General features: G+C 38.9%; 3 protein-coding genes across 3 annotated transcripts; 1 reads left to right on the top strand and 2 right to left on the bottom strand.

Annotated features, from left to right (window-relative positions):
* Positions 1 to 3344: 3344 nt before the first annotated feature.
* LOC144651338 (transcription and mRNA export factor ENY2-like) lies at positions 3345 to 7890 on the bottom strand. Its single transcript, XM_078511291.1, has 5 exons — positions 7834 to 7890; positions 7693 to 7761; positions 5102 to 5172; positions 4377 to 4451; positions 3345 to 3567 (listed from the first exon to the last, which is right to left on the bottom strand). Exons 1-5 carry the CDS (start codon positions 7839 to 7841, stop codon positions 3497 to 3499), a joined length of 294 nt encoding a protein of 97 aa, XP_078367417.1. The 5' UTR covers positions 7842 to 7890; the 3' UTR covers positions 3345 to 3496.
* Positions 7891 to 10966: 3076 nt separating this feature from the next.
* On the top strand, positions 10967 to 13275 carry LOC144651308 (uncharacterized). The gene has a single exon (XM_078511253.1). The coding sequence runs from the start codon at positions 11396 to 11398 to the stop codon at positions 12119 to 12121; it is 726 nt and encodes a 241-aa protein (XP_078367379.1). The 5' UTR covers positions 10967 to 11395; the 3' UTR covers positions 12122 to 13275.
* Positions 13276 to 13624: 349 nt separating this feature from the next.
* LOC144651247 (uncharacterized) lies at positions 13625 to 24568 on the bottom strand. Its single transcript, XM_078511180.1, has 8 exons — positions 24136 to 24568; positions 21321 to 21477; positions 20560 to 20815; positions 19288 to 19491; positions 18911 to 18985; positions 18571 to 18675; positions 18257 to 18361; positions 13625 to 14789 (listed from the first exon to the last, which is right to left on the bottom strand). The coding sequence occupies exons 1-8, from the start codon at positions 24373 to 24375 to the stop codon at positions 14669 to 14671; spliced, it is 1263 nt and encodes a 420-aa protein (XP_078367306.1). The 5' UTR covers positions 24376 to 24568; the 3' UTR covers positions 13625 to 14668.
* Between the last annotated feature and the right edge of the window lie 24 nt (positions 24569 to 24592).

Genomic DNA, 24592 nt, shown 5'->3' with positions numbered 1-24592 from the left:
CGCTACAAAACTACTCAGACGCCTGCTACGCAGGCTACTCCGTATATGTTGAATTTGTTCTTCGAATCAAAAGGCGACAGCTTGTATATGTAAGTTAACAAGATAAAAATTTTGCAGTGAAGTATCAGTAATAAAGCGCATACCGAAATACATTTACAGCAAAGATCGAAGTGTCTTTGTCAAGCTGTTTAGTTATTCCAGTATTGAATACCAAAAGTGTGATCCCCCATACTCCGTGACAATGGGTTGAAAACGTATCCAAAAAGTAAATGAATTTCATAAAGATCATTTCATTGTGAAAAACTTATACATTAATTTTATGAAACGAAATTGAAAAAGAGCCGAGCAACTATATACATATACTGAAACAGAAAAACACTGATGTTCATTGTTAACTGTAATATAAACTGAGTTGGTTATTTTGAAATGAATTGGATTTGCAAAAAAAATTAGAAACTTTGAAATGATATGAAAATAAAAATATACCCTGAACAAAGGACACGAATGTCAAGAAAAAAAAAGCGTTTACTTACCTTCGAGACTTTTTGCAGATTGAGAACTTTTCAGATCGCACGTTTATAGACTATGAACAAAAAGCTTATCGCAATAAATTACATGAAATGGATCTTTTAATGGGCAGGTCGGTGTCTTTAAAGAAAAATTATCCTTTTATGTAGTTTTGAGTAAAAGGATCAATTAAAAGGTTCCGGGTTTTGCCATTTACAATGATAACCTTTCCTGTTTTCCAAACAGCATTCTTTTTTAAAAGTTACATTTGATATGATGTTTTAGATATTTAAAAATAGCAAGATAGTTTTGAGCAATTACTTACTTAACGTCTAAATACGAAGTGTGGGTCTTGAGTTTGTCGGCTTCTTTTAAAAGATAAAGATCAGCTTTCTAGACACTGAAAACAACAGTAAAAAGCTTTCAATATTTTTCCTCTTTTATAAAACCCATCACCAGCAACCCCGTCACTTGTCAAAGTTTCGTTTATTTTTTCGCAGAGTTTAGCTCTCCCAGGATGTTCTATGATCATGAAGGACTACAGCAGCCGCACGTACCAAATAAAACTTCACTGCTTAGAAATTAACCCGATATAAAAGAAAGAGACATCATAACTGTAGAAAAATCACAGAAAATCTAGCTATATCGCGCCTTTTTTTTAAAGAAACGGTTCGACACCTTCAAACCACATGTTCAAAGCTGGCAAGCAGCCTGCCACTCAGTCATTCAAACAAAAGCAAGAAGCTAAAGAAATATCCCTTTCAACATTAGAGGTAAGTTTATTTTCCAGACTAATTTACTAATTTTTGGCAAATAGTCAAAGAACGCCGGTGTAAACAAAGGGCGACTTACGGCAATTTAAGTTTCTCCGCCTCCCAGACGAACTTCAATTCATTTTCGAGTGGCAACGCCATGAACTGAAAAAATAAGATATATCAGATGGATGCAGTGTGAAGTCAAAATATGCCAAAACTAGCGAAATTGTTCATGGCATCAACGAACTTCATAGAGCCTTCATAGAGAGATTTAACAAAAACATGTAACAAAACCCGCGAAGTAGATTCCAAAGTAATACATGCTATAAATCTTTTGTTTTCTTTTGTTTGTTTCTGTCTAATAGAATCTATTAGATATTGTTTTACCTGTAAAATAAATCACTCAATGACACGGATATTGCTTACAGGAAAGAATGGCCTATGAACAAAAGTTGGCACAACGCACCTTTTTCACTGATTGGAGATCATGTTTACACACTTATTGTTCACCCTCAAATAAGTTTACAAATACTGACAAATTGTGCGCAATATCACAGACGTGACACGTCCTTTAAAATGTACTTGTAGCTATCAAGATACTAAGCTGGAGGAGATGAACTTCATTTATCTCTCTAGTCCGCGATATAAATCCATACTAAAAACGCTGTGGAATAGCGCATGTTTGTTTTATCAAAATTCTAACATGACTCCGAGGCTTTCCGACTAAAATTGCAATTATTCCTCTGTTTATTCCCATAAGTGATTTAATACAAAGAAAACAAAACCAAATTAATATAGAAGTTGGGCAAAAAAAACCTCGGTGCCATGTATGAATTTTGATATATCGAACGTGGGCTTTTAAAAACGCGACTTAAGTCACGCTTCCCAATCACCCAAATAAAAGTGTGTGTCTCGGCTGTTTGTGCGTTCAATTCTTCCCGCGCTTAAAGGGGCTTTTTTCCGGCACGGATTTTTCACGATTTTTGAACAGCAAAAATTTATATTTGTGTCACAGGAAACCTCAAAATAATAGTCCATTTTAATTGAAAATTGCTATATTGAAGCACTGAAACTGTTAATGAGCGTCTTTGGCTGCGGACGGGTTAGGATGGAATTGAAATGAATTGCAACTTGAAAAATTAAGGCTTAACTTTTCAAGTTGTTTCCGCGCATTTTTAAAAAATCGATATTTATAGCCGTAGCTTTATTTCTATCCGAAAATTAAGGTCATGTCTTCCTTTAGATGTCCAAAGATAATGTTTTTGATGGGTTAAGTTGCCTACCACTAATTTCAGAACAGTTTTGACCAAAAAACAGCGAAATTCCCGTGACGTAGCTCCAAAGTAGATTCCACAGAGATTCTTGTAATGTCCCTGATTGGTTGTCACTTGCGCGCGAAACTTCAAAGGTAGCAAACACCAATCAGCGAGAGCACAGGGATTTCCGCCGCGTTAAGTCATCAGTATGGCATTTTCAGGTCGACGTTCTTTCACGGGGTACTTTCCATAAACCCAAAATGTTTGGAAATTTCGGTCGGAAGTCAAATGGAAAGGGAGAAACACAAATGCGGGGGTTGGGGGTGTATGTTGTAAGATCAAGTCTCACCGAAAATAAAACAGTCCTTCCATTTTTACCCCATAGTTATGAGGTATTAAAATGAATCTCGACTTCCCTCATTCACTCACTTCTCACTCCATTCCGATATTAAACAATTAATTTATGCATTAAACGATAAACGCCCTGACAGAATGGTCCTTGAAAACCCAATTCAGCATATGTTAATCAGAAACAAGTTATTCTCCAACCTCATTACACTTTATTCTGGTGGTAAAAAAAGAATAGAATTCGGGTTACGCAGCCTCAGAGCACAAGCTATCACAAGCTATCAATGACCTATTCAAGCAAGAAAACATTTAAAGGCAAATGAAGTGAGATTATTACAATTTATTGGGCGCTTATTTGGAAAAAAAATGTAAAAGGTCAGCACTTCGTCGAATTACTGAATACCATGAGGTTGCTCGAATAGCCATTTCTTTATTAAGTTCGCGCACGAAGTATATCATTGGAAACTGAAACTACAGCTGGAAAAACAGATCTTGATCTTTATTGAAACAACTATCAGTAAAATTGAAAAAAAAAGATAAATACAGACTAGTGTTTTATTTTTTTTAACCAAAAGGAAGCAAAAATACTGAAATGTACAAAACAACTTCTCCACGCATTGTATTTATCAACTACGTGTTGGCAGCAAGGAATGTTCGAATCCTTAGAAGCATGTCTCTTTTGACTTCATCAGGCACTAATGCTGCAAGTGAGGAGAAAATAAAATAACTTCAGGGTATGTGTGGTATGTTAAGGTGTCGTGGTTAAGATTACAGGGCCATAACCAAGATCTTGTATGGGTGGGTGCGAGCACCAAACGCGTGAGCATCTCGGGGGGTCCGAGATTGAAAACTCAAGTTGTTAAGTCCACATTTCCTGCATTCTGAAAGTCATTTTAACCCTTGCTCCCCGATTAGGCTTTGATGTAAGGTGCAGTTGATCATATACAAATGTTAATTTGCACTGAATAAGCATTAAATTATTAAATATTATTAGGCGGACCTTTTCGGCCCGTGGTGGGTGCAGATGCACCCATCGCATCCCCCCTGCCTACGGCCTTGGATTGGCACACCAGCTGAACAGAGAATATTAAGGATTGAGAGTTTGAGCAGTAGTCCTCACACTTATAATGTGTTCAGAGGCAAAAATTCCCCATGCCCAAGTAAACAGGACAAATTTTGCTGTGTATATAGATCCATTTTATCTAGTCCCTTTATTTTGCATTTTTCATTCTATAAACAAAAAAATGAAGGAAATAAACGATCATAATTCTCTGGAGGGACAAAAATGCCCCCTGGAACCCCCGAGAAGTCATGGGGCCTAAAATGATCTACTTTATTAAAATCTCTGGCTACTTAAAAACTTAACAAAAACCCTGCAAGGTAGGATAAAATACCTTTTAAAGAAAGACAATTTAAAATTAATTGTCTACTTCTAAAATGTATTTTGATTTCTAAAGTAGTATTAAATACGGGCATTCATTAATTTTATGAATAAAACCAAAATGAGCACCTCTTCCTTGTGGAGTTATTTCAGCAACTAAATCATCCACAGTAACATTCTCAAGTCCTTTTTGCTTGATGACCTCTGAAAAAGAAATGTTCAAAAGCCTTCATTTTTATCTGGCCTTTCTTCCTTAATTCCCCAACCAACATCACAACAACAACACAGTCTGCTTTTGGCCAAGAGAGAAGTTTGCTTTCTCAAATCAAGTAGACAGAACCAACACAAAGGGGGAAGCAAAATAAACCTCTCTGCCACCAAAAACAGACCTACCAGTAAATAGAAACAGGTGGGTGGGTGAGAAAAAGACATAGCTAGAAAAACACAGTGCATGCTACAAGAGTTATTACAAAACTAAAACCCAACACCATACAAAATAAAGTTATAGACAAGGGGTGGCATGGCAAGGGTAGCAAAACATATTGAACCTTTTGTGGAGCCTTCCAAAAATAAAAACAAGCGACATGACCCTGAACACTGGTGACACAGGAACATTTTAACAGCCACATGTGACATTATAACAGCACTGAAATGCAACAACGACACAATGCAACAGCAACACAATAGAGGGAAAAACGACAGCGCCATTTACAGCTGTTGGCTAGGCGAGATGGGTTCTCAGAAATATGTGACATTTCGCTACGCCTACCCCCTTGGAAGGCATCCTTTGTGCAAGAGTGACCAAAATAAGAAAAAATAATTATTACATCTTGAAAAGCTAAATCAACTCTCACCTTTACAGTGACTCCTTAACTTGTCTCGCCATCCACATTCTGTAAGCCTGGTTCTTAAAAGCTCCTTTAACCTGGATATATTTAAAGCAAGCAATTCACCTCCAATTTTTTTACCATATTCACCATATTGTTTTTATTATTATTTCATTTATTATTATTATCATTATTATTATTATTTCTTAATTTCCTTATCCATGTGTGTGTTTTTTTAATACTATGGTTATATGCTTCTGATAGTACATGAAGCTTCAAATTTATGCATCAGTCAATTCCAGCAGTACCCATCCCCCCCCCCCGGCAACCCCGGGGCATTTCCTAATGTTGCCCGTCCCGAGGGTGGGGCATTTGCGTACCTCGGGTTGACCCCCGGGCATTTGACACGTACTTTCAAAACCGTGGAGTGAGTCGCGTATTCGTGATGGAGGCGTTTATTGGCCAAGACGTGGACTACGTTGCAGATTAGCTAGTTCACGAATGACTAGAGAAGCTCGTGGATGTTCGTGGATGTTTTTAAAGGTATATTTTCTCAATTTTAGATATTTCTTCATTGCTAAGAAGCAACAACTTGTATTATATTCTTATATCACCTATCGAGAGATTGAAAACAATTAACCCGGGAGCGGGGTATATGCCCGGTTCCTTCATCCCCACCCCGGGGAATTTGCCAATTTTTTTTAAAGAAATGCTAATGCCCGGGGGTTAGCCCGGGGGGGGGGGGGGGGATGGGCACTGCTGGAATTGACTGATGCATTAATCTTGTGGTGAATCTTGCTGGCAAGGAACCTGGAAGGCCAACAAACTTCACTCTGAGCACACCCGGATCCCCGAATGTAACCAATTAAAAGTTTTTCGCGGCACCTTAAGAATGAATCACAGATGGAAGAAAAAACACTGTCTTGTACCTGCTTGTTGTTGAAATTATTTGTAAATAGCGTAGTTAAATTTTAGTCTGTTTTTATTGTAAATATCAATTTCAAGTCTTATTATTTCAAGTCTTATTATTATTATTATTATTTATTTTATGTGTCATCTATTGGTAGAGAGTGTTTTCACTCTCGGCTAGAATTGTACTGACACATTAATAAAGTTGTTGATTGATTGGTTGATTTGCTTGTACTTTCAACCTCGAACAGTATTCTGTTATAGGGTAGTATCGAAAACGAAGACCTCGAAAACGAAGACCTAAGACCTAAGACCCAGTCGAAAACTAAGACCCAGTCGAAAACTAAGACCCAGTCGAAAACTAAGACCCAGTCGAAAACTAAGACCCAGTCGAAAACTAAGACCCGTACGAAAACTAGGGAGAGTTGAAAACACTGACCCCCGATCCGCGGACTACCCACTGACCCCCCACTCCGCGGATCACCTACGGACTACTCCGCGGACTACCCTTACGGAGTACCCCTACGGAGTACCCTATAAAATGAAACGAATTTATGTTTACGGGAAAAAAAAAACAGGAGAAACCTACCTGTGCCACTTGCACGATCGATCGAAACAGCCGCCATCTTGTTTACCTCGATCCAGTCCTAACGGGACTAGCCTAGTACTAAAATCGGGAACGCCGGAACGCCGGAATAGGAACAGATAAAATATATCGTGTAACCCTTACAAATATAAAGAGCTAACCGTAAACAGGCTAACCGAAGTTCATAGTATGTTTACCGATGAATAGTAGGCTAATCGAAGTTCATAGTAGGCTAACCGAGGTGAATAGTATGCTAACCGGAGTGAATAGCAAGCCTACTATGCACTGCGGTTAGCCTACTATTCACCTCGGTTAGCCTACTATTCATCGGTTAGCCTACTATGAACTTCGGTTAGCCTGTTTACGGTTAGCTCTTTATATTTGTAAGGGTTACACGATATACATTTTATCTGTTCCGGATTTTAGTATTCCGGCGTTCCTGGTTTTAGTACTAGCCGACGGAGTCCCGTTTGAGTTTGTAACAAGAAGGACTGGATCGAGGTAAACAAGATGGCGGCTGTTTCGATCGATCGTGCAAGTGGCACAGGTAGGTTTCTCTTGTCTCTTTCCCCCGTAAACATAAATTCGTTTCATTTTATAGGGTACTCCGTAGGGGTACTCCGTAAGGGTAGTCCGCGGAGTAGTCCGTAGGTGATCCGCGGAGTGGGGGGTCAGTGGGTAGTCCGCGGATCGGGGGTCAGTGTTTTCAACTCTCCCTAGTTTTCGTACGGGTCTTAGTTTTCGACTGGGTCTTAGTTTTCGACTGGGTCTTAGTTTTCGACTGGGTCTTAGTTTTCGACTGGGTCTTAGTTTTCGACTGGGTCTTAGTTTTCGACTGGGTCTTAGTTTTCGACTGGGTCTTAGGTCTTAGGTCTTCGTTTTCGAGGTCTTCGTTTTCGATACTACCTCTGTTATAGACCGTTCGCGTTGCTTCTTATGAAGTCAATCTTTTCTGAAAGCTTACAAACCACAGATTTTAAATTTGTCTGTCCTACTTTTAGAACGAGGTCGGCGACCGAGAGCTATTTTACAAAAAAGTGTTCGTGAACTCAACACATGCAGCTATTCCATGCACGTTTATAAGCTAACTCTGTTACTACGTCGCGCGTTGAACATCTTTTACCTTTCTCGTTCCCCAGATTCTACCAACTTCTGGTTTATTGAAGCTGAAAGCTGACTGTCTTTTATCCTCCTGTAACAATAACAAACAGTTTTAAAAGGCAAAAAAACATCAAAACCGATTTGAAAGAACTACAATACTCACTCCACCATTTTGACGCGTCGAGTTGCTAAACAGGTACTTCAAATAACAGAGTCATGAAATTCTTACCTAGTTCCAGGCTCTTTTTAATTTCTCGTACTACGTTGTGTAAGTTTCACTGAAAAATACGACTCCCCGTTCACGCGCACTCAACCATATTCTGGTTATGCAAGATAGAAAGACGCAGTGCGGTGACAAACAGAAACTATAGACGGCAAACTGATCGTGACGGCTAAAGCGGTCAAAAATTAACAGAGTGGATAAAAAGAAAACAACTAGAATCATGGGCTCCTGCTAGAATATATTGAAAAAACTTTGCCCTATATTTCGTTTTGCAAAACAAACCTTCCTCAGGGGCTGGGCGGAAAATAAAAAATGAGAAAAGTAAAAGAATCGTTACAAATAGAAAAATTTAAAATAAAATACTAAACAATGATTGGTTCTAACAAGTGTCAATGACGTGTTTCGTCACGTCTGTTAATACCCAAAGGATGTAAAGTTTTTGCCTTGTTTATTTTAACACTGAGTCACGTTTGCTGCGTATAAGTTCAAGCGGGATGAGGTGAACGTCGTTTATGGAATGGCCGGTGTCCTAGCCGATTTTGTCCCCCCCTGGATTTTGTCCCCCTGGACCTGAGTCACCTGACTCGTCCCCAGTCGTCTTTTGAGTCCGTCTTGAGTCGACTGCTCAACACGGAGGGAATCATGGGAAGGAAGAGAAGAAGCGTCTTGCAATTTTCGCATAAGAGACGACTGGGGACGAGTCAGCCCCTGGACCAAATCCGCTAGCGGATGTTGACCCCCCGGACAATATCCGCTATGTGGGACGATTAAATGCAGAGGGCCACACAACGTCAGGAAGACTATGGCACAATTGTTGTCGGATCTCACGTAGCTTGGAGATGCATGTACTAGAACTCACTCGAGGTGTATAAAACAGTAATTTTAAATGCACGGCTAGTACGACGACACTTGTGTTGGACAATTTATTTGGCCGATATTTCGACTAGTCAACTAGTCTTCTACAGGGCCAGAGCTGGAGTGAGATAAAACTTAACGGCTCCTAAAATTTAAATTAAAGTATATAAGTGGATAATACGTAACACGATAGCCATATAAGGAAAAAGCATAAAATACAGCGTCGAGGGTGTAATATATACGTATAAAGAAAATACACGCACTAATAATATATAAAAGATGAAAAAAATATAAAAAATAAATAAAAATAAAAAATAAATAAAAATAAAAAATAATAATAAACTAAAGCTAACTTTCATATAACGATCTAAAGATATAACATATCACTGTTCAGAGGGTCTGTTGAGGCCATTAGGTTCAAGAGTTTTGCCTCGGTCTATGAGATATGCTTCTCTTGCTTTGCGACGAGAAGTACTTTTAGTGGGTAGCAATTCAAGAGGAACTAGAGACATGTCTGATGTGCAGTGCCCTGGCATGTTGAAATGAGTAGGGACTGCAGTGGCTGCTTTCTTGTGCCTTGGATTATTGCTGGCCTGCCTGTGCTCAGTTTTGCCACATCGAAGATGGCAAAACAACATATACCTTCAGCAGTACTAACGAAGTCAGACAGATTAAACATCACATAACATGCAACTCAACTAACCTTGTATATATGATACAATGTAAAAGATGTAATAAACAATATGTAGGAGAAACAAAACGAACTCTTCGGGAACGTTTCACTGAGCACAGGCAGGCCAGCAATAATCCAAGGCACAAGAAAGCAGCCACTGCAGTCCCTACTCATTTCAACATGCCAGGGCACTGCACATCAGACATGTCTCTAGTTCCTCTTGAATTGCTACCCACTAAAAGTACTTCTCGTCGCAAAGCAAGAGAAGCATATCTCATAGACCGAGGCAAAACTCTTGAACCTAATGGCCTCAATAGACGCTCTGAACAGTGATATGTTATATCTTTAGATCGTTATATGAAAGTTAGCTTTAGTTTACTATTATTTTTTATTTTTATTTATTTTTTATTTTTATTTATTTTTTATATTTTTTTCATCTTTTATATATTATTAGTGCGTGTATTTTCTTTATACGTATATATTACACCCTCGACGCTGTATTTTATGCTTTTTCCTTATATGGCTATCGTGTTACGTATTATCCACTTATATACTTTAATTTAAATTTTAGGAGCCGTTAAGTTTTATCTCACTCCAGCTCTGGCCCTGTAGAAGACTAGTTGACTAGTCGAAATATCGGCCAAATAAATTGTCCAACAAAAGTGTCGTCGTACTAGCCGTGCATTTAATATCCGCTAGCCGATATTGACCCCCGGGAGTCAATATTTGCTAGCGGATTTTGTCCCCCCTTCGCGAATTTTGACCCCCCGTCAAAAGTGATCATACTTCGCTATCGTACTCCTGGATAGATACTGGTGTAGGGTCGTCAAGTTCATGGTGGTTGACTGGATCTGCGGTGTTGTCCGAAGCGTTCGTTAAGTTGGCGTTTGGTCTCTCCAATGTATTGATGGTGGCATTTTTTGCAATCGATTAGATAGATAAGGTTTATAGAGCGGCAAGACATGTTGTCAGTGATTTTGCGTGTCTCGTTGGTGTTGAAGAAAGTGTAGTTAGTTTGGCCTTCTTGAAGAAATGAACAAGAAATCTGACGCACGACGCGACTACGCATGCTCGGCAATTTAGTGTCTGAAAAGCTCATTTGGCCGTGTCTATACTAGACTGTCCACAGCCTCTCGATTTTTCAACGCAAAAAAGCTAACGAAGCGAGACCGCGCGGGGGGAGGGGAGCGGGAATCGAGCGAAGCGAGCCAAAGAAAAATATTTATCGATTCCATTTTTTTTCGCTCCCCGCCCCCATCCCCTTGCTTCTTCCGTTTTGCGCTGGCGTCCATCAACCAATCAAATTAGTGAACGCACTTGACCAGATGTGTACTACCGTGGTGAGTAGACATCTGGGTACGAGATTACGTTTCGTATGTTTCAACATACATCTTCAGAAGTAACCGTTAGCTAATTTAATTTTTAAATAATAACTTTAATCCTGCAAAGATCGCATTGGGTAAATATTATAACCCCCCCCCCCCCCCCCCCACCCTGTAACAAAAGTTACGAAGTTGTATAAGCCCAAGCCGTTATGAGCGGAATTTTACGGTATTCAAACACAATCTGTTTACTTGAAGTACAAGTGTACATATGAAAAATACTCAATGGAACACCTTCTGGTCAATAAAAAAAACATATATTTGGGTATTTAACGGCATAAAGTAGCATATTAGGCAAACTCTTTTTTTACTTCAGGCCCTTTGCAGTTAATTTTAATTAACCGGGATTATAACGATCGCAGGGTACAAACCAACACCTCGCTGGAGGGCAAGCTACGCTCTGGGACATCCAAAGCAAAGCGACTTCAACCGACACTTCAACCAGTCATGCTTTCCTTTGTTTTGAATGTGCCACGGAGAGCGGAAGTGCATTAAGATGTCGTGACTACTTGAAGAATGGAAACATTCAAAGTGCGTGATTCGTAAAGTGTTCGCAACACGCTATATCTTTGCAAATTGAAAACCACTAGTCATGAAGGTAATTTGTGCAGGAATGGGAAAAACTGGTACAAAATCAATCACTAAAGCTCTGCGCCATCTGGGATTTACGGTGTTTGATTGGGAAGAGCAAACCTTTTACTTTCTGCATCACTGGGTTGATGTTTTCCAAAATGGCAGCAAGCCAGATGTGAAGCGAGTTTATCAAAATGCTGATGCTGTTGTTGATTTCGCTGGAGCCTTTTTCTACGAGGAAATACTGGAAGCTTTTCCGGACTGTAAAGTTATTCTAAGCGAACGAGAAGAGGATTCGTGGGTCAAAAGTCTCGTGAATCAACTTGAAAAAGTGGAAGCTACAAGATCTTACATAATATCCATGTTATCGCCAACGGCGAGAAAGCTCTATTACATTGTAGATTCCTACACTGATGCTAACTGTGGTTCTCGAAATACTAAATCCACTTATGTTTTCAGAAAGCGATATCGTATCCACAATCACCGTGTAAAGTCCACTGTTCCCACTGACAAATTGTTGGTGTATAACGTTAAACAAGGATGGAAGCCATTGTGTGATTTCTTGGGCTGCGATGTTCCAACAATTTCCTTCCCACATGAAAATATTAATGGTGAAATAACTAATAAACCAATGGAAATCACTAGAACGGGTCGGCAAGTGAAATGGGAACTGCAGAGAAGTGCTTTCGTAATTTTTTGTGTACTTGTAATGGTTGCTATTATTGTGCAAATTTGGAAAAATTAAATCTCCTTCGCAGCCGTTGTTTGGGCTCGTCGCGCAACGCTCGTATATATACAATGAGTTCTTTTTTTATACTTACACCTAATTGCAATAAGGTTGTCATAGAAAAAAGTGAAAAAGTCAAATAGGAATTAATTAAGCGCATGCGAGAAATAAATTCGAACAAATGGCCTCGAAATGCCTCAAAATACGAATAAATCAATTTATCTTGTTACAACATGAAAAAGTAGACTCAAAGTGTGCAGATCAAAACTCGTGAATTTTCTGTAAATGCTACCAGTTATGAAACTACGCTAATTAATTCCTATTTTCTTTTCTTCTTTTTTCTATGACAACGTTATTGCAATCATAGTTTATAGTAGAGGAGACTAACTATGTTGCAATATGCCAAGTTTTTTGGCTGGTATGGAGTGAGAAATTGACTTGCCTCGAAGGACCATTAGTGAGACCCAGAGGGGGTAACTTCTAGGGGGGTCTGGGGGTATACTCCCCCAGAAAATTTTTAAAAATGTACGTTGCAGAGAAGCAATTTCCTTCATTATGGGCAATCGTTTGTTGTTTTTAAACTCTTCCCTACTCGATTAGCGTTCATCTCTACCAAAGTACAGCTGAAAGTATATCTCTTTATTTAAATTATTAAGACTTTTTCCTCAAGTTGTAGTATTTTTTAAAAAAGCGTGATATTTTGTCTGAATGGCGTGGTTGCGTGAGATTGGGTCAAAAAGAGTGAGTCTCACGCCAAAAGCGTGAGACTTGGCATCTATGCAATTAGGTGTATACTCTATTTCGTACCTGTAGCAACTATCCATCAACTTGATAGCCTTATTACGAAATGCATTCAAATGCATTCAAGTGAAGAAGCAAAGCTGAGCACCCGCGCTCAGAAAGCAGCAGCCTGTCAGAGAAACAATCCTCGGGAAACAATAGGCTTTTTCTTTTCCCCGTTCACACAAAATTAAAGGGACTATGTCACGAATTTTACCAGATTTTTGAACAGTCAAAATTTATTTTTGTGTCGCATGAAACCTAGAAAAAATAGTCCATTTTTATTAACAATTGCTATATTAGAGCACTGAAACTGTCAACTAGCATTATTGGTTGCAGATGGAAACGGATTGCAATTTAGAAACGTTACGTAAACGTTTTCAAATTGTTTCCGCGCGTCTTCAAAAAATCGATATTTGTAGCCTTAGCTTGATTTCTATCCGCAAATTAAGATTGGATCTTCCTTTAGATGTTCAAAGACATTGTTTTTTATGGGTTTAGTTGCCTTTCACTAATTTCAGAACAGTTTAGACCAAAAATCTGCGAAATCTCCGTGACATCGTCCCTTTAATTTCACACTGGGTGTTGTCTCATGTCACGTGACAACGTAGCGCAACATGAGAAAAGGTTTACCATCCTCTGTGGCCGCACAAAGAAATGATGGTATTCCTGTGGCCTAAGCAAAAGACGTTTTTCTGTTTTATATAAGTTCTAAGCAGTGCTTGATCAGTTATGAACACATTAAAAAACACTCACTGGACCATGTTAACCTTTATTAAGCATCGATATATTGTTCTATAAAAACTCACTATGTATAAAAACTATGGGTATATATAACAAATTTTCACCTCAGCCACTAGGGAGAGACATACGCGTCCCAGTCTTCTTCATGTCTACGACCCAGTCTGTTCAAAGACAGCTCTTTAGTTAAGATCCGATCTCATTATGTTACAACTGCTCTAAAGGTCCGTACCCTTTTTCACAAACAATTTTCCAGTACTGCTCCAGGACTTTTCAAAGGACTCAGATTGTTTTTTTTTACGAATCCAAATTCGCAATAACCATTTTCACTCCCAAGATCTCAATATTAGTTCTCCTTACTGTCCATACATTTCTTAGTGTTAGTTCTGAGAATTAAGTGGTTACGCGAGTTTAAGATTTCCAGAACTTTTTAGGACAGGTAGTCTTTTTCCAGGACTTTCCAGTCCTGGAAAGGGCCACAAAAAAATTCCAGTTTTCCAGGACCTGTTTGAGTCCTGTGATCTGAGTGAAACTATCCTGCAATGGAAGGTCACAAGGCAGCCGCAGTGTGCAAAGAAACTCCTGCCAGATAGCCTGGGACTAGTGGGAGTTTCTGTCAGGCTACTCAATTTTATCCGTTACTTGCCCAATGGGCAATTAACATTCTTGGACTTTTTTGCTGGCAGATGCAGAAAGGACACCAAGAAACGACTTCAGGCTAGAAAGGGCAAGTTGAAAAATCCTTGCACCTACAAGGACGTATTTTCATTAAAAAAATATCTGTCTATCCATGTAATTTGACACATATCCCCCCCATTTGGTCTCACAGTGTAAGCCAACTGGAATGGTAACATTTCAAACTGTTACTAAGTTCAGTGGGGTAAAAATGTGCTTGAGCTCTCCCCTTTTTCTCTGATTGAAAAATAATGACTATAAAGTTCTTGAAGTACTCTTATGAAGAGTGTTTCATGCCCAATTGTCAAATGCACATTGTTTGCATCCACGTTTCTAGTGAAGGCTGCATTTATAAGTCTCTTTCCCTTTTCATTTTAGAACTATCTTGTTTCCTGCTTGCACTGTTGGTATGACTTCCTGTCTGTATTCTAATGGCAGGTACTTTTCAACCAGTGAGTACAATGACTGATTATCAGTAATGAACCCTTGCCTGAAAAACAAAGAAGAAACAACAGTGACTACTGAATTTGTGAGTCACTAAGCCCTTAGAAACAGATCATTATTCCTCTGTTGGAGTGGTTTTTGAATGAGTCTTCGAAAGCTCTGTATATAATGGGTTTAAGGTCGCGTGGGACCCTTGCTTATTAATAAATTCATAAGCCAAATTTCTTGACGGAGTGCTATCTTGTAAAGCTTTAATTCACTACATTTTGAACATCGATTCCTCTAAAATTTAACAAGGATATTCGGAGATGATGGAATTACACCATGATTGTCCTTTTACTGAGAGATGACCTTTGTCTGTGATGTTACAAGCCCTTAAAAGTGTAACTGCAGATAATGCGATTTTGTGTCCAAGTTTTCAGCTAGCACAGCGCACCAAATTATATGATTATATAGCCTAGTGATAAATCTTAACCTCTTTTGTGCTATGGCTAGAACAACATTTTCGATTTAAAAAACTGTTACAAGTTAATGGCTTCTAAGAGAGCAAAAATGTGAAATCTTAACTTTGAAACGTGCTATCTTCATTTTGAGAAGGAAATTTAAAAATTCGCTCTAGTCATAGCACATTAGAGTACACCAAGTTTATGTTCTTCGCGAATCAACTCTTGAAATTCTATATCGGCGGAGAAAACTTGGACACAAAATTGAAGGTATGGAGGCTTCCGAAGACCTTCCGAGTCAATGTTTACAACAACGTGTGATATATTCAAAGCTGTGAATCTAATTATGATAATTCCCCACGTTCCAGCGCACGTGGCACAAAGCTAAGAACAATTACCGGTACTAGTAATTACTTGTACAAAAGAGTTTAAAAACAAACATTCTCATCAGGGCTCAAAATAACGGCCGGTCAAAGGACAATGTCCGGCCAAAATGACGATTTGTCCGGACAAAATTTTGGTTCGGCGGTCATTTTGACCGGTCACGTACATGGCTTTCAAATAAATAACACACGCAAAAAAAATTTATTCACTGTATTTATGACATTTTACAGTAAAATCATAAAATATCATAGCAGCAAGCTCTTGCAGTCACAAATTTGTTGAATACAGATGAGACGGTCACGCGGATTTGTTAGCGGTTTGCATCCACGTCTGTAAATACGCTAAACAGACAACAATGAACATGGCATCAATCAACGTCTGCTATTAATTTAACACGCATACGCAATTACAGTTTCAACTGTCAGGCGGGCCAAGAAAAATAGCACTCGTTAGTGGATTTAAAAAACTATATACACCTTTAGAAAGTACGAGTTCGTAGCGTGTTTTCACCAGCACGATCCTGAGAAAATCATAATACTCAATATTTTGACCGCTCAAAAACGAGACATGACCGAGCAAAAATTGATTTGGCCGGTCAACATGACCGGCCAGTATTCAAAAATTATTTTGAGCCCTGCTCATGAATATTTCGTTTGTTGTCGGCTTTAGTCGTCCGGCAGTTAGTGCATACTCTTTAAATAAATGCATACTAATGATTGCAAGGGTCCTGCGCAACCTTAAATACTCAGTCATTCAGCAAGTTTTAACCAATCAAAGGGGATATGTTTTGGGCCAATCACAAGATGCAGATTCCAGAGTGCAGTCGGGGGAACAAGTGCCAGTCTTGGCAAATCTTCGTTAAAGCACTCTAAGAATTTCCGAATTAATTAATCCAATCAAAAACTAGCGCGAGTATCACGAGTACTCCGAAGGCCGTCGCGCGTATAAATACGTCACGTTGCTTAGCAACATCTGGGACGAAAACCGCGGGCTCAGTCACTTCTCGGAGAAGTGATGTCGCCATCGACTAGCACTTGTTCCCCCCACTGAAGTGAGTCCAATAATGATGATGATGATGATGATGATGACGGCGACGATGAACTTGAAATGTTGGTAAAATAGAAACAGCTTGTGGGTGTCCTGGGAACTTGACTGTTCACAGCCCACTATTTTTTATATTTTTCCAATCAATGAGCACAGGGAAAGAACGGCGAGAGAATTGGACGGCAGTGCAAAACAGGACGTGGGAGGGGGTGGGGGGGGGGGGGTGAGCAAAAAACATAGTTTTGCTTGTTTCGCTCGCTCCTGTCCCCTCCCCCTCCCCTGAACTTTGCGCTCAAGCTCACTTTGCTTGCTTATTCTCTCACTTTTTTGCGTTGAAAAATAAAGGGGCTGTGGACAGTCTATCTGGGAACTGGTGATCTGTTACGCACCCTGACAAAATGCTGGGCTCCAAGGTTACCTTCATGGACTAGCATCCCATCCAAGGGGAGTTACAATACTCCAACTATTTGAATTGAAACTAACCAGGTAATAGATACATAGTGCAGCCTTATAATATAAGGCTGATCCAATGATAAATAATGCCATCGAGGTGCAATGAGGATACTGTAATGTGCCTTGTCAGTAGTATTACTTAACAACTATTCGCTGAAGTGGAGGTGGCTAGTGGTGAACATTTACCGAGCCACAAAGCAGCAAGAGCAATATCCACCACAAGCCCAGGGCTGCAAATAATTTTTTTTCACTTGAAAGGACACATGTCCTACTAAGACACCATCTTGGTCAAAGAAAAAATAATTGTGGTCGGACACCACCAAAAACAAAAGGTTGAATTTTACCACTTACAAGTTATCACTTACCGGTAATAAGCTAGACTACTTCTTAGACTAGCTGTGTATCATTTCTCGTCCAATTTTTTTGCTCTTGAAAAGCACATGTTTCAGTCGTAATGCATTCTCGATCTCGGCGCGAAATGATAACTTATGATTTTAAGCTTACTTGGCAAAAATTTTCATCTTTTAGAATGAGTTCACAAGGTGGATGTTTTGATCAAACGTTTTAGTTTAGTAAGCCAGTCGATAGTTTGAACATTTTAGTTGTTAATGTCGTTTAGCCAATTCATTAGTCCGCTCGTTAGAGTCGTTTTAACAAGTCGTTAGGCACTTGGTTAGAATGTTCTCGCAAGTCGTTAGATATTTTTGCTTGAGCGTTCAACTCTTAATAAAGTCGTTAGAGCATTGTGAAAAGTTGTTAGTTACTCGTTCGTTAGACGTTAGTTTTTGCCCGTTTAACGAATTATCGTTAAAGTACGTTTTCCCATGCAAGGTCACATTTATGATCAAAAATTTTCCGGACATCATGTCCGACCACAATTTGGATTTCGTCGGACATGAGCAAATTTTGGTCGGCCAATGTCCGTTGACCGACTGTTATTGCTTCCCTGCTACCCAACGACACTGAGGTGAATAGTTGTTTTAGTATAAATTATACTACTAGTTAAACAGTGAGATAATATTCCCATTTATTCCTGTCAACGATTACAGTTTTTGCACACAAGTCGCTCGGAGGTGAATAGCAAAGGATATCCCATGTTTGAGTAGCCAGTCAGCGTGCGCCAACAACGCTATAAACTGTTTTAGTATAATTTATACAAATAATAGATATACAGTTCCACTGAGCAAACCTTTTCATGAGGAGTTCCACATCAGCAAGTTCAATAGTTGTTCTGTGAGCATGCCGACAATAAGCCATCAGGTCACTTGACACTTGCTTGAAAAACAGGTTAGACCTGTAAAACAGCATTTGCAGTTGGCTTGTTGACCAATCAAATTGTTATAACAAGTATTTTTGAACATGTTAGTACAAAGGTCAAACAATATTTACAACTAGCAAAGTGAAAAGTAACTTTTGTCTGATGTTCAGAAGCTGGAGTTTCTAATCCGGTACTTCATTCTTTCTCATAATTTATATAATTTAACTACAATATTGCATAGTTACCCATTTTCAACTGCTTGAAGAGCTTCTTTTGATAGCTTTGCTTTAGAAAAATGTTGAAAAATACTCTTCACAAGAGCAGATGGCATTCTTGGTCCAGAAGGCCTCCTGTGAAAGATTTACATGAGTTACTATTAAAAAGAAAAGACCTAATAATATTACCGGTAATGCAAAATAGCCTAATAATATATATCAGATGATCCAAGTTTACCTGCTCTCTCATTGAAAATAAGTTTGGGTGGATTCATAGTTTGTGTGAAATGCATGATGTAAATTAATCATGTAGATGTCATGTGTAACATAACAACACAAAATATATGTATGCCTCATGCCTCAGACTTACTTTGTAGGGGAACTCTTGGGACCTGTCTTCCCTGTAGGTGGTTTCCCTCCAAAAAATGGTTTTTCACCAACAGATCTAATAAAAATAAATAAATATAAATTAGTTGAAACCATGAGATGTTTTTGTTTGAAACAAGACAGTTAAATCAGTGTCGAACCAGTTTCAAAATACTCTTGGAAGCACTCAGTTGGGGAAACAGAAATGATGATGATGATGATGAACACGATAATAACAGTACTACAGACCACTATAGGCCTGCATTGCATCCAATGGGCATCATAGCAACCATTCTGTACACATTGCATTCCTACAATGCTCATTTTAACCAGTCACATGCATACAAAACTATGACCATGATACTTGTTATTTATTTAGACCTTTCTGCAACATTCTGTGATCTGGACAACTGTCCTTTGACTCCTGAAGATACATCAAGAGGCAGCTGAGGAGTAACAAGGTCTCTCCACTGACGAGATGTCTGTGACGCATTTCCTCTTGTCACCATGCCTGTTTGTAGACTTTGGTCTGCTGCTGTGGATGGTAAACTATCTATCTCCTCTTGTGGTTCCTGGCTACTTGTACTGGAATCAAAGAATAAAATCAGAGAGAATTTTATAATCTCAGCTTCATTAAAGGAGCTACGTCACAGGCAACTCATCTTGAAAAAACTGGCAAGTTTTTTTCAAGTTTGTCATTCATAATTTGTCTTAATCTTTGTCATTCGAAACCATCATTGGTTATTTTGGGGGTCTTAATACTCCTTTGTTGTTTTTCTACATTACACAACTAGGTTTTCTTCATTTGGAAGTAATCAGAAAAATGACTCAAAATATTATGACTTTGTTCCTTTAATGCAACATCAAAGCACTGTTCCTCGTCCTTTAGTGAGTAACAAACTACTCTGGCAAAGAGTTGTGGGAGGCGCGGTGGCCTAATGGTTAGCGCGCTCGCCTCCGAGTCGAACGGCCCAGGTTCGAGGCCTGGCCAGGGCGCTGCGTTGTGTTCTTGGGCAAGACACTTTACTCTCACAGTGGCGAATTTACTGCTGGGGGGTAACCCTGCGATGGACTAGCATCCCATCCAGGGGGGAGTAGCAATACTCTCAGTTGCTTAATGCTAAGGAAACCGGGATAAGCTCCGGCCTGTATGGGCCACTAGGCTCGAAGCAGACTTTACCTGGCAAAGAGTCTTATCCAGTTTTAAGCAATGTTTAAGAAACAAACAAGCAACAGCATTTTATAAGGTTTGAAATCATGAGGAGAAAGAACCTGTAATTGCAGACCTAAAAAATAATGCTGCAAGGCTAGTTTATTGAGTAACTACAAAAAAATACCATTTACCTGTCTAATGCAGTTCACAACTTACAGTGAATTTCTCTTTTGTGAAAGGAAGGAGTTAGTTTACAGAACAAGCATATTTTCCAGAAAATCAAGCTTGTTTGAAAACAAAAGAAAACGACAATCATTGCTATGGTGACCTTTGTGACTAAGTGACCAGTACAAAATTGAACTTTGGTTATATTTGATCATTATGGTGTATTTTGGTAAAAATCGAACATTTGCTTCCTAGATAATTTCTATTTTCAAAACAACCACCCAAGGGCTAAAACAACTACCTGTACATCAAGCCTCCTTAACACAAATTCTTACTTTTGAGCAGTCCTTTTATCCTCTTCATAAGAGTCCAGAAGCCGCAAAGTTGCTTCTTCCATAAGGGTGACATGATCAGCTTGATGAGAAGTTGTCATGGTGATTGACTGTTCATCTGTTGCAGTTCCTGCCTCATCAGCAGCGATGCTGGTAATGGAAGATATGCGGGTTTCTTCATCTGGCTGCTGTAATACATTTTCATCAGCAGCATCTAAGGAAGCTAAAATCTCTGGCATCTCTGGAGATTCTGCTAATGCTAAGAATGGAAAAGAGGTCTGTTTAAATGAATCAAACCTTCATTCTTGCATTCACAAAGCTTCCCACAGTACAAGTCTTTTCACACAAGTAACATCTAAACATGTACATCTTGAAGATGCAACTCACGAGAAACAAGATACAACATGCTTATCTGTTATTGCATAATACCAGCGAAAGGCTCCGCACAAGAATGTTATTACAGTTTTCAGTGATTTGCAAACTCTGAAATTCAAAAACCACCTTAACAATTACGTTTTCGCTGCCATCAATCATAATTATGGTGACAGCCAATGAACCATGAAAAACAGAAACAAACAAAGTGGATCGAAATCTACCAATCACAATTGATGGATGTTACCTTTTGACCCGGTTGAAGTGAACTTCTGTTTTCCAAGAGGTCTGCTAAGATGATTGATGGCAGCAAAAAACGTAACCCATTGGTTGAGGATTAAACTACAGAGTTCCCATATCACTGAAAACCGCAATAAATACAATACACCAACCTTCTCGTAAGAAATTCTGAATGATGGTTCTGGGTGTATTATCTTCAGTTTGACTTGCTGATTGTGACGTTCTTCTTGTATTTGGCTCAGTTGTTCTTTGTCTCTTTCCTTGCACCACACTTTTGGCAACTGGAGCTGTTTGTAGAAATCCTGCAATCTATTATTTTTTAAACAAAGAAGAAATGTCAAATTGTTCCACTTAGTCCCTGGAATGCTGGATGCAAGCACAAGCAGAGTAACATAGACATTTTAGGATATAAATAAAATAACTCTTACAGCACTTTATTAAAATTTTAAATGTACCACCAAAGAGGATAGCAAAGGGGCTTCATGATCCCGTTTCACGCACAAACTTTAACCAAATTCATGTATCACGTTAACTTGAAATTTCAGTCCTTCTTAACAAGTCACATGTCTTTTCTAGCTATTTTCATGCATTACGGTCTAATTTTTGCCCTATTTTCACCAACACAGTCTAATTTTTGCCCTTTTTATGTGTCAGGCATAAGCCATTTGCTACCCTCACCAAAGTCTCTTTAGCACAGTCTTGATCACATAGTGAGTGAAACTTGAGTGACAGTTGTTTAAATATTTCTTGTAGATAAATAACAAATGATTCTGAAATGTTAAAAATTAAATAGTAAAGTATTAAATTTGAGTGAGTGAAGCACATGTAAGTGTATCAAGATGTATGACAAAATTCTTGATTCTGATTGGTTCTTCACATGCCTATTTGCTGTGAAATTGGTGCCCAGTCATGTGAGTGGCTACTTATAACTGTCTTATTACAAATTTTTGAAATTGGATACCTGAAATTTGACACCTATGCCATTCACGCAGCAACTCCGCACACTTACCAGTAAACAGGTTCTTTCTTGCTATTTCTAACTAAGAGTTGACTGTGTAACAAAATTCTCGGATCTGATTGGTCATCAGCAGCCTGATTTTAGCCCAAATAGGCCAATTTACATGTCAGGCTTGATTAATTGGTAACAGGACTCCATGTCTTTTAATTTATAATGGTAATAGGACTGAGTGGAGTCCAATTTGGTCTGTAATCATACGAGTGATAAACAAAATCGGACGACCACGAAGCGGGAGTCCGATTTGTTTAATCCCAAGTATGATTACAGACAGTATAATTTGGAAGACACAAAGTCCTGTTACCAATTAATCAAAACTATGACAAAATTTGAGAAACAAACTAACCTTTAGTCAAATGGTTTACACCGCTTCTTATTAAAGCGTGAACACTTAAAATATGTCTGGAATGTTCTTTGTCTTTTAACCAATCACATGCGAGAACTTCAGACCGCAGAAACCACATGGGTTTCCATCGGTCACGGAACAATATTTGGTTCTCATTTCGCTCCAATTTACAAGTAAACACACTAATTGTAATTCCTTCCTTTTTGAGAACATTCACTGCTCCACTGAAGAATAGGTTTGAGTGATTTTTTTTATAGAAAAAATTGAAAAACCGATGCGCCCGACGCTACGATTTGCCCCAGTTGCCGCCAATTTTCAAAAATTGTAACGAATTCGTATCTGCAGTTACCGTTCGCCTGATGGCATGTTACAATTTGTACTGAGGTAAGCTTGCATTTTCCGGTTTTTATCTCACCCCAACTATTGTAGCAGACCTAAACACTGATAGAAGGAAGGTTTGTTTCTTCGATAACAGCGAAACGATAGCGGGAAGGAAAAGCGAAAATCAAACGATTGAGCGATTGAGGTGTTTACTTTGCACCAATCACGCCAACATTTTGAATAATTTTCGTCTGGAGCCTTTGCAGTTTGCAGTCTTACGATCACGGAACCTCTAATTGCCTAAGGGTTGAAATCGTTTGCCGAAATAAATCGAATCCCTCAGTTGTTCTACCGAAAAGATTTACAATCAGTAACGAAAACTCCACAATTTTGTATTTTATATTCGGTTTATCGTGTTTACATCTTATGTCTAGACATGTCTACAACATACTGCATGCACTGAACCATGTCGTATATCGTCTAGCGAGAAACCGTCCTTTTTTTTCTTTCAAAAATCCCTGAAACCATGTTCTGGATGTGGCCCTCGATACGAAAGAATAGCAGTTCTTTAAATTCTTAAAAAAGACAGAGCGTGTATCCTGAAACAAAATAAGAACTAAAGTTGCTCCGTGACCGATGGAAACCCATTTACTGTTTGTGGTTTCTGCGGTCTGAAGTTCTCGCATGTGATTGGCTAAACACAAACATTCCAGACATATTTTTTAGTGTTCACGCTTTTATAAGAAGGAGTGTAACGTTTTTATAAAAACTGAAAAACATAACAGTTTACTCAACAAAATGCACAACAACAGCGTGCGCAAAATGACGCGAACTGTCCAATTACACAGGCATGACGCGTAAACTGTTCTATTACACTGTCCAATTACAAGCATCACGCGTACACTGTCCTATTAGTGCTCAAATCGGGCTGCTGATAACCAATCACCGATCAAAAATTTTGTTATAGTTTTGATTATGTCTGTAATCATACTTGCAGTTAAAAAAATCAGACTCCTGCTTTACAGTCACCCAATTTTATCAATCACTTGACCTATGATTACAGACCAAATAAGACTCCACACAGTCCTATTATATTATTATGATTGACAAGCCAATGGCATATACTACATGTAGGTGTCCAATTACAGGTATTTTGGACAGCTGTAACTGGACACCCATGTGACTGCACAGAACCAATCAAATTAACGGATTTACAACAACTACTGTATAATGCAGTTTTGCCCATTTGTCAAACAAGTGAGTGAACCGTATAAAGCCGACTTACCAAAGTTCTGGGTGTTGTTGAGTCTGCAGGTGTAGACCCTTCTGTCGCCTTTCTCTTGTTTGCAGATCTGGACCGAGTAAGCAAACGACTTGCTACTTCTGAGCGGGACGGAGGATTTACTGGAGTTTCTTTAGCATTAGCCGCTCTTGGCGTTCTCCTCTGTCTCAGTTTTACACTTTCACCGATGCCTCCTGTTGTTAAAACACCACGGATGATTCCGCGAGGGGTTGCTTCCTCCATTATTTCTGATACAATTATCAACCAAATATTCCTTGGATCTTTTCACATGAGGCTTAAATCGAGTCAAGAAACCAAATGGAAACTTCTGTATATAACAACGATTGAAGAGAACAGCTGTAAAAAGTTATACTTCCATGAAATGCGTTTGTTTTTCTGGGCAATTTTATCGCTACAGATCCGCCATGTTTGTTTGTAGTTCGCGCCTTTAGTTTCCCTG

Source organism: Oculina patagonica, chromosome 4, assembly GCF_052425735.1.
Source record: "Oculina patagonica isolate OP01 chromosome 4, crgOcupat, whole genome shotgun sequence".
In the NCBI taxonomy this organism is placed as follows: domain Eukaryota; kingdom Metazoa; phylum Cnidaria; class Anthozoa; order Scleractinia; family Oculinidae; genus Oculina; species Oculina patagonica.
Note: the sequence above shows the minus strand (reverse complement) of the source record. Positions and strands in the feature narration are given on the sequence as shown.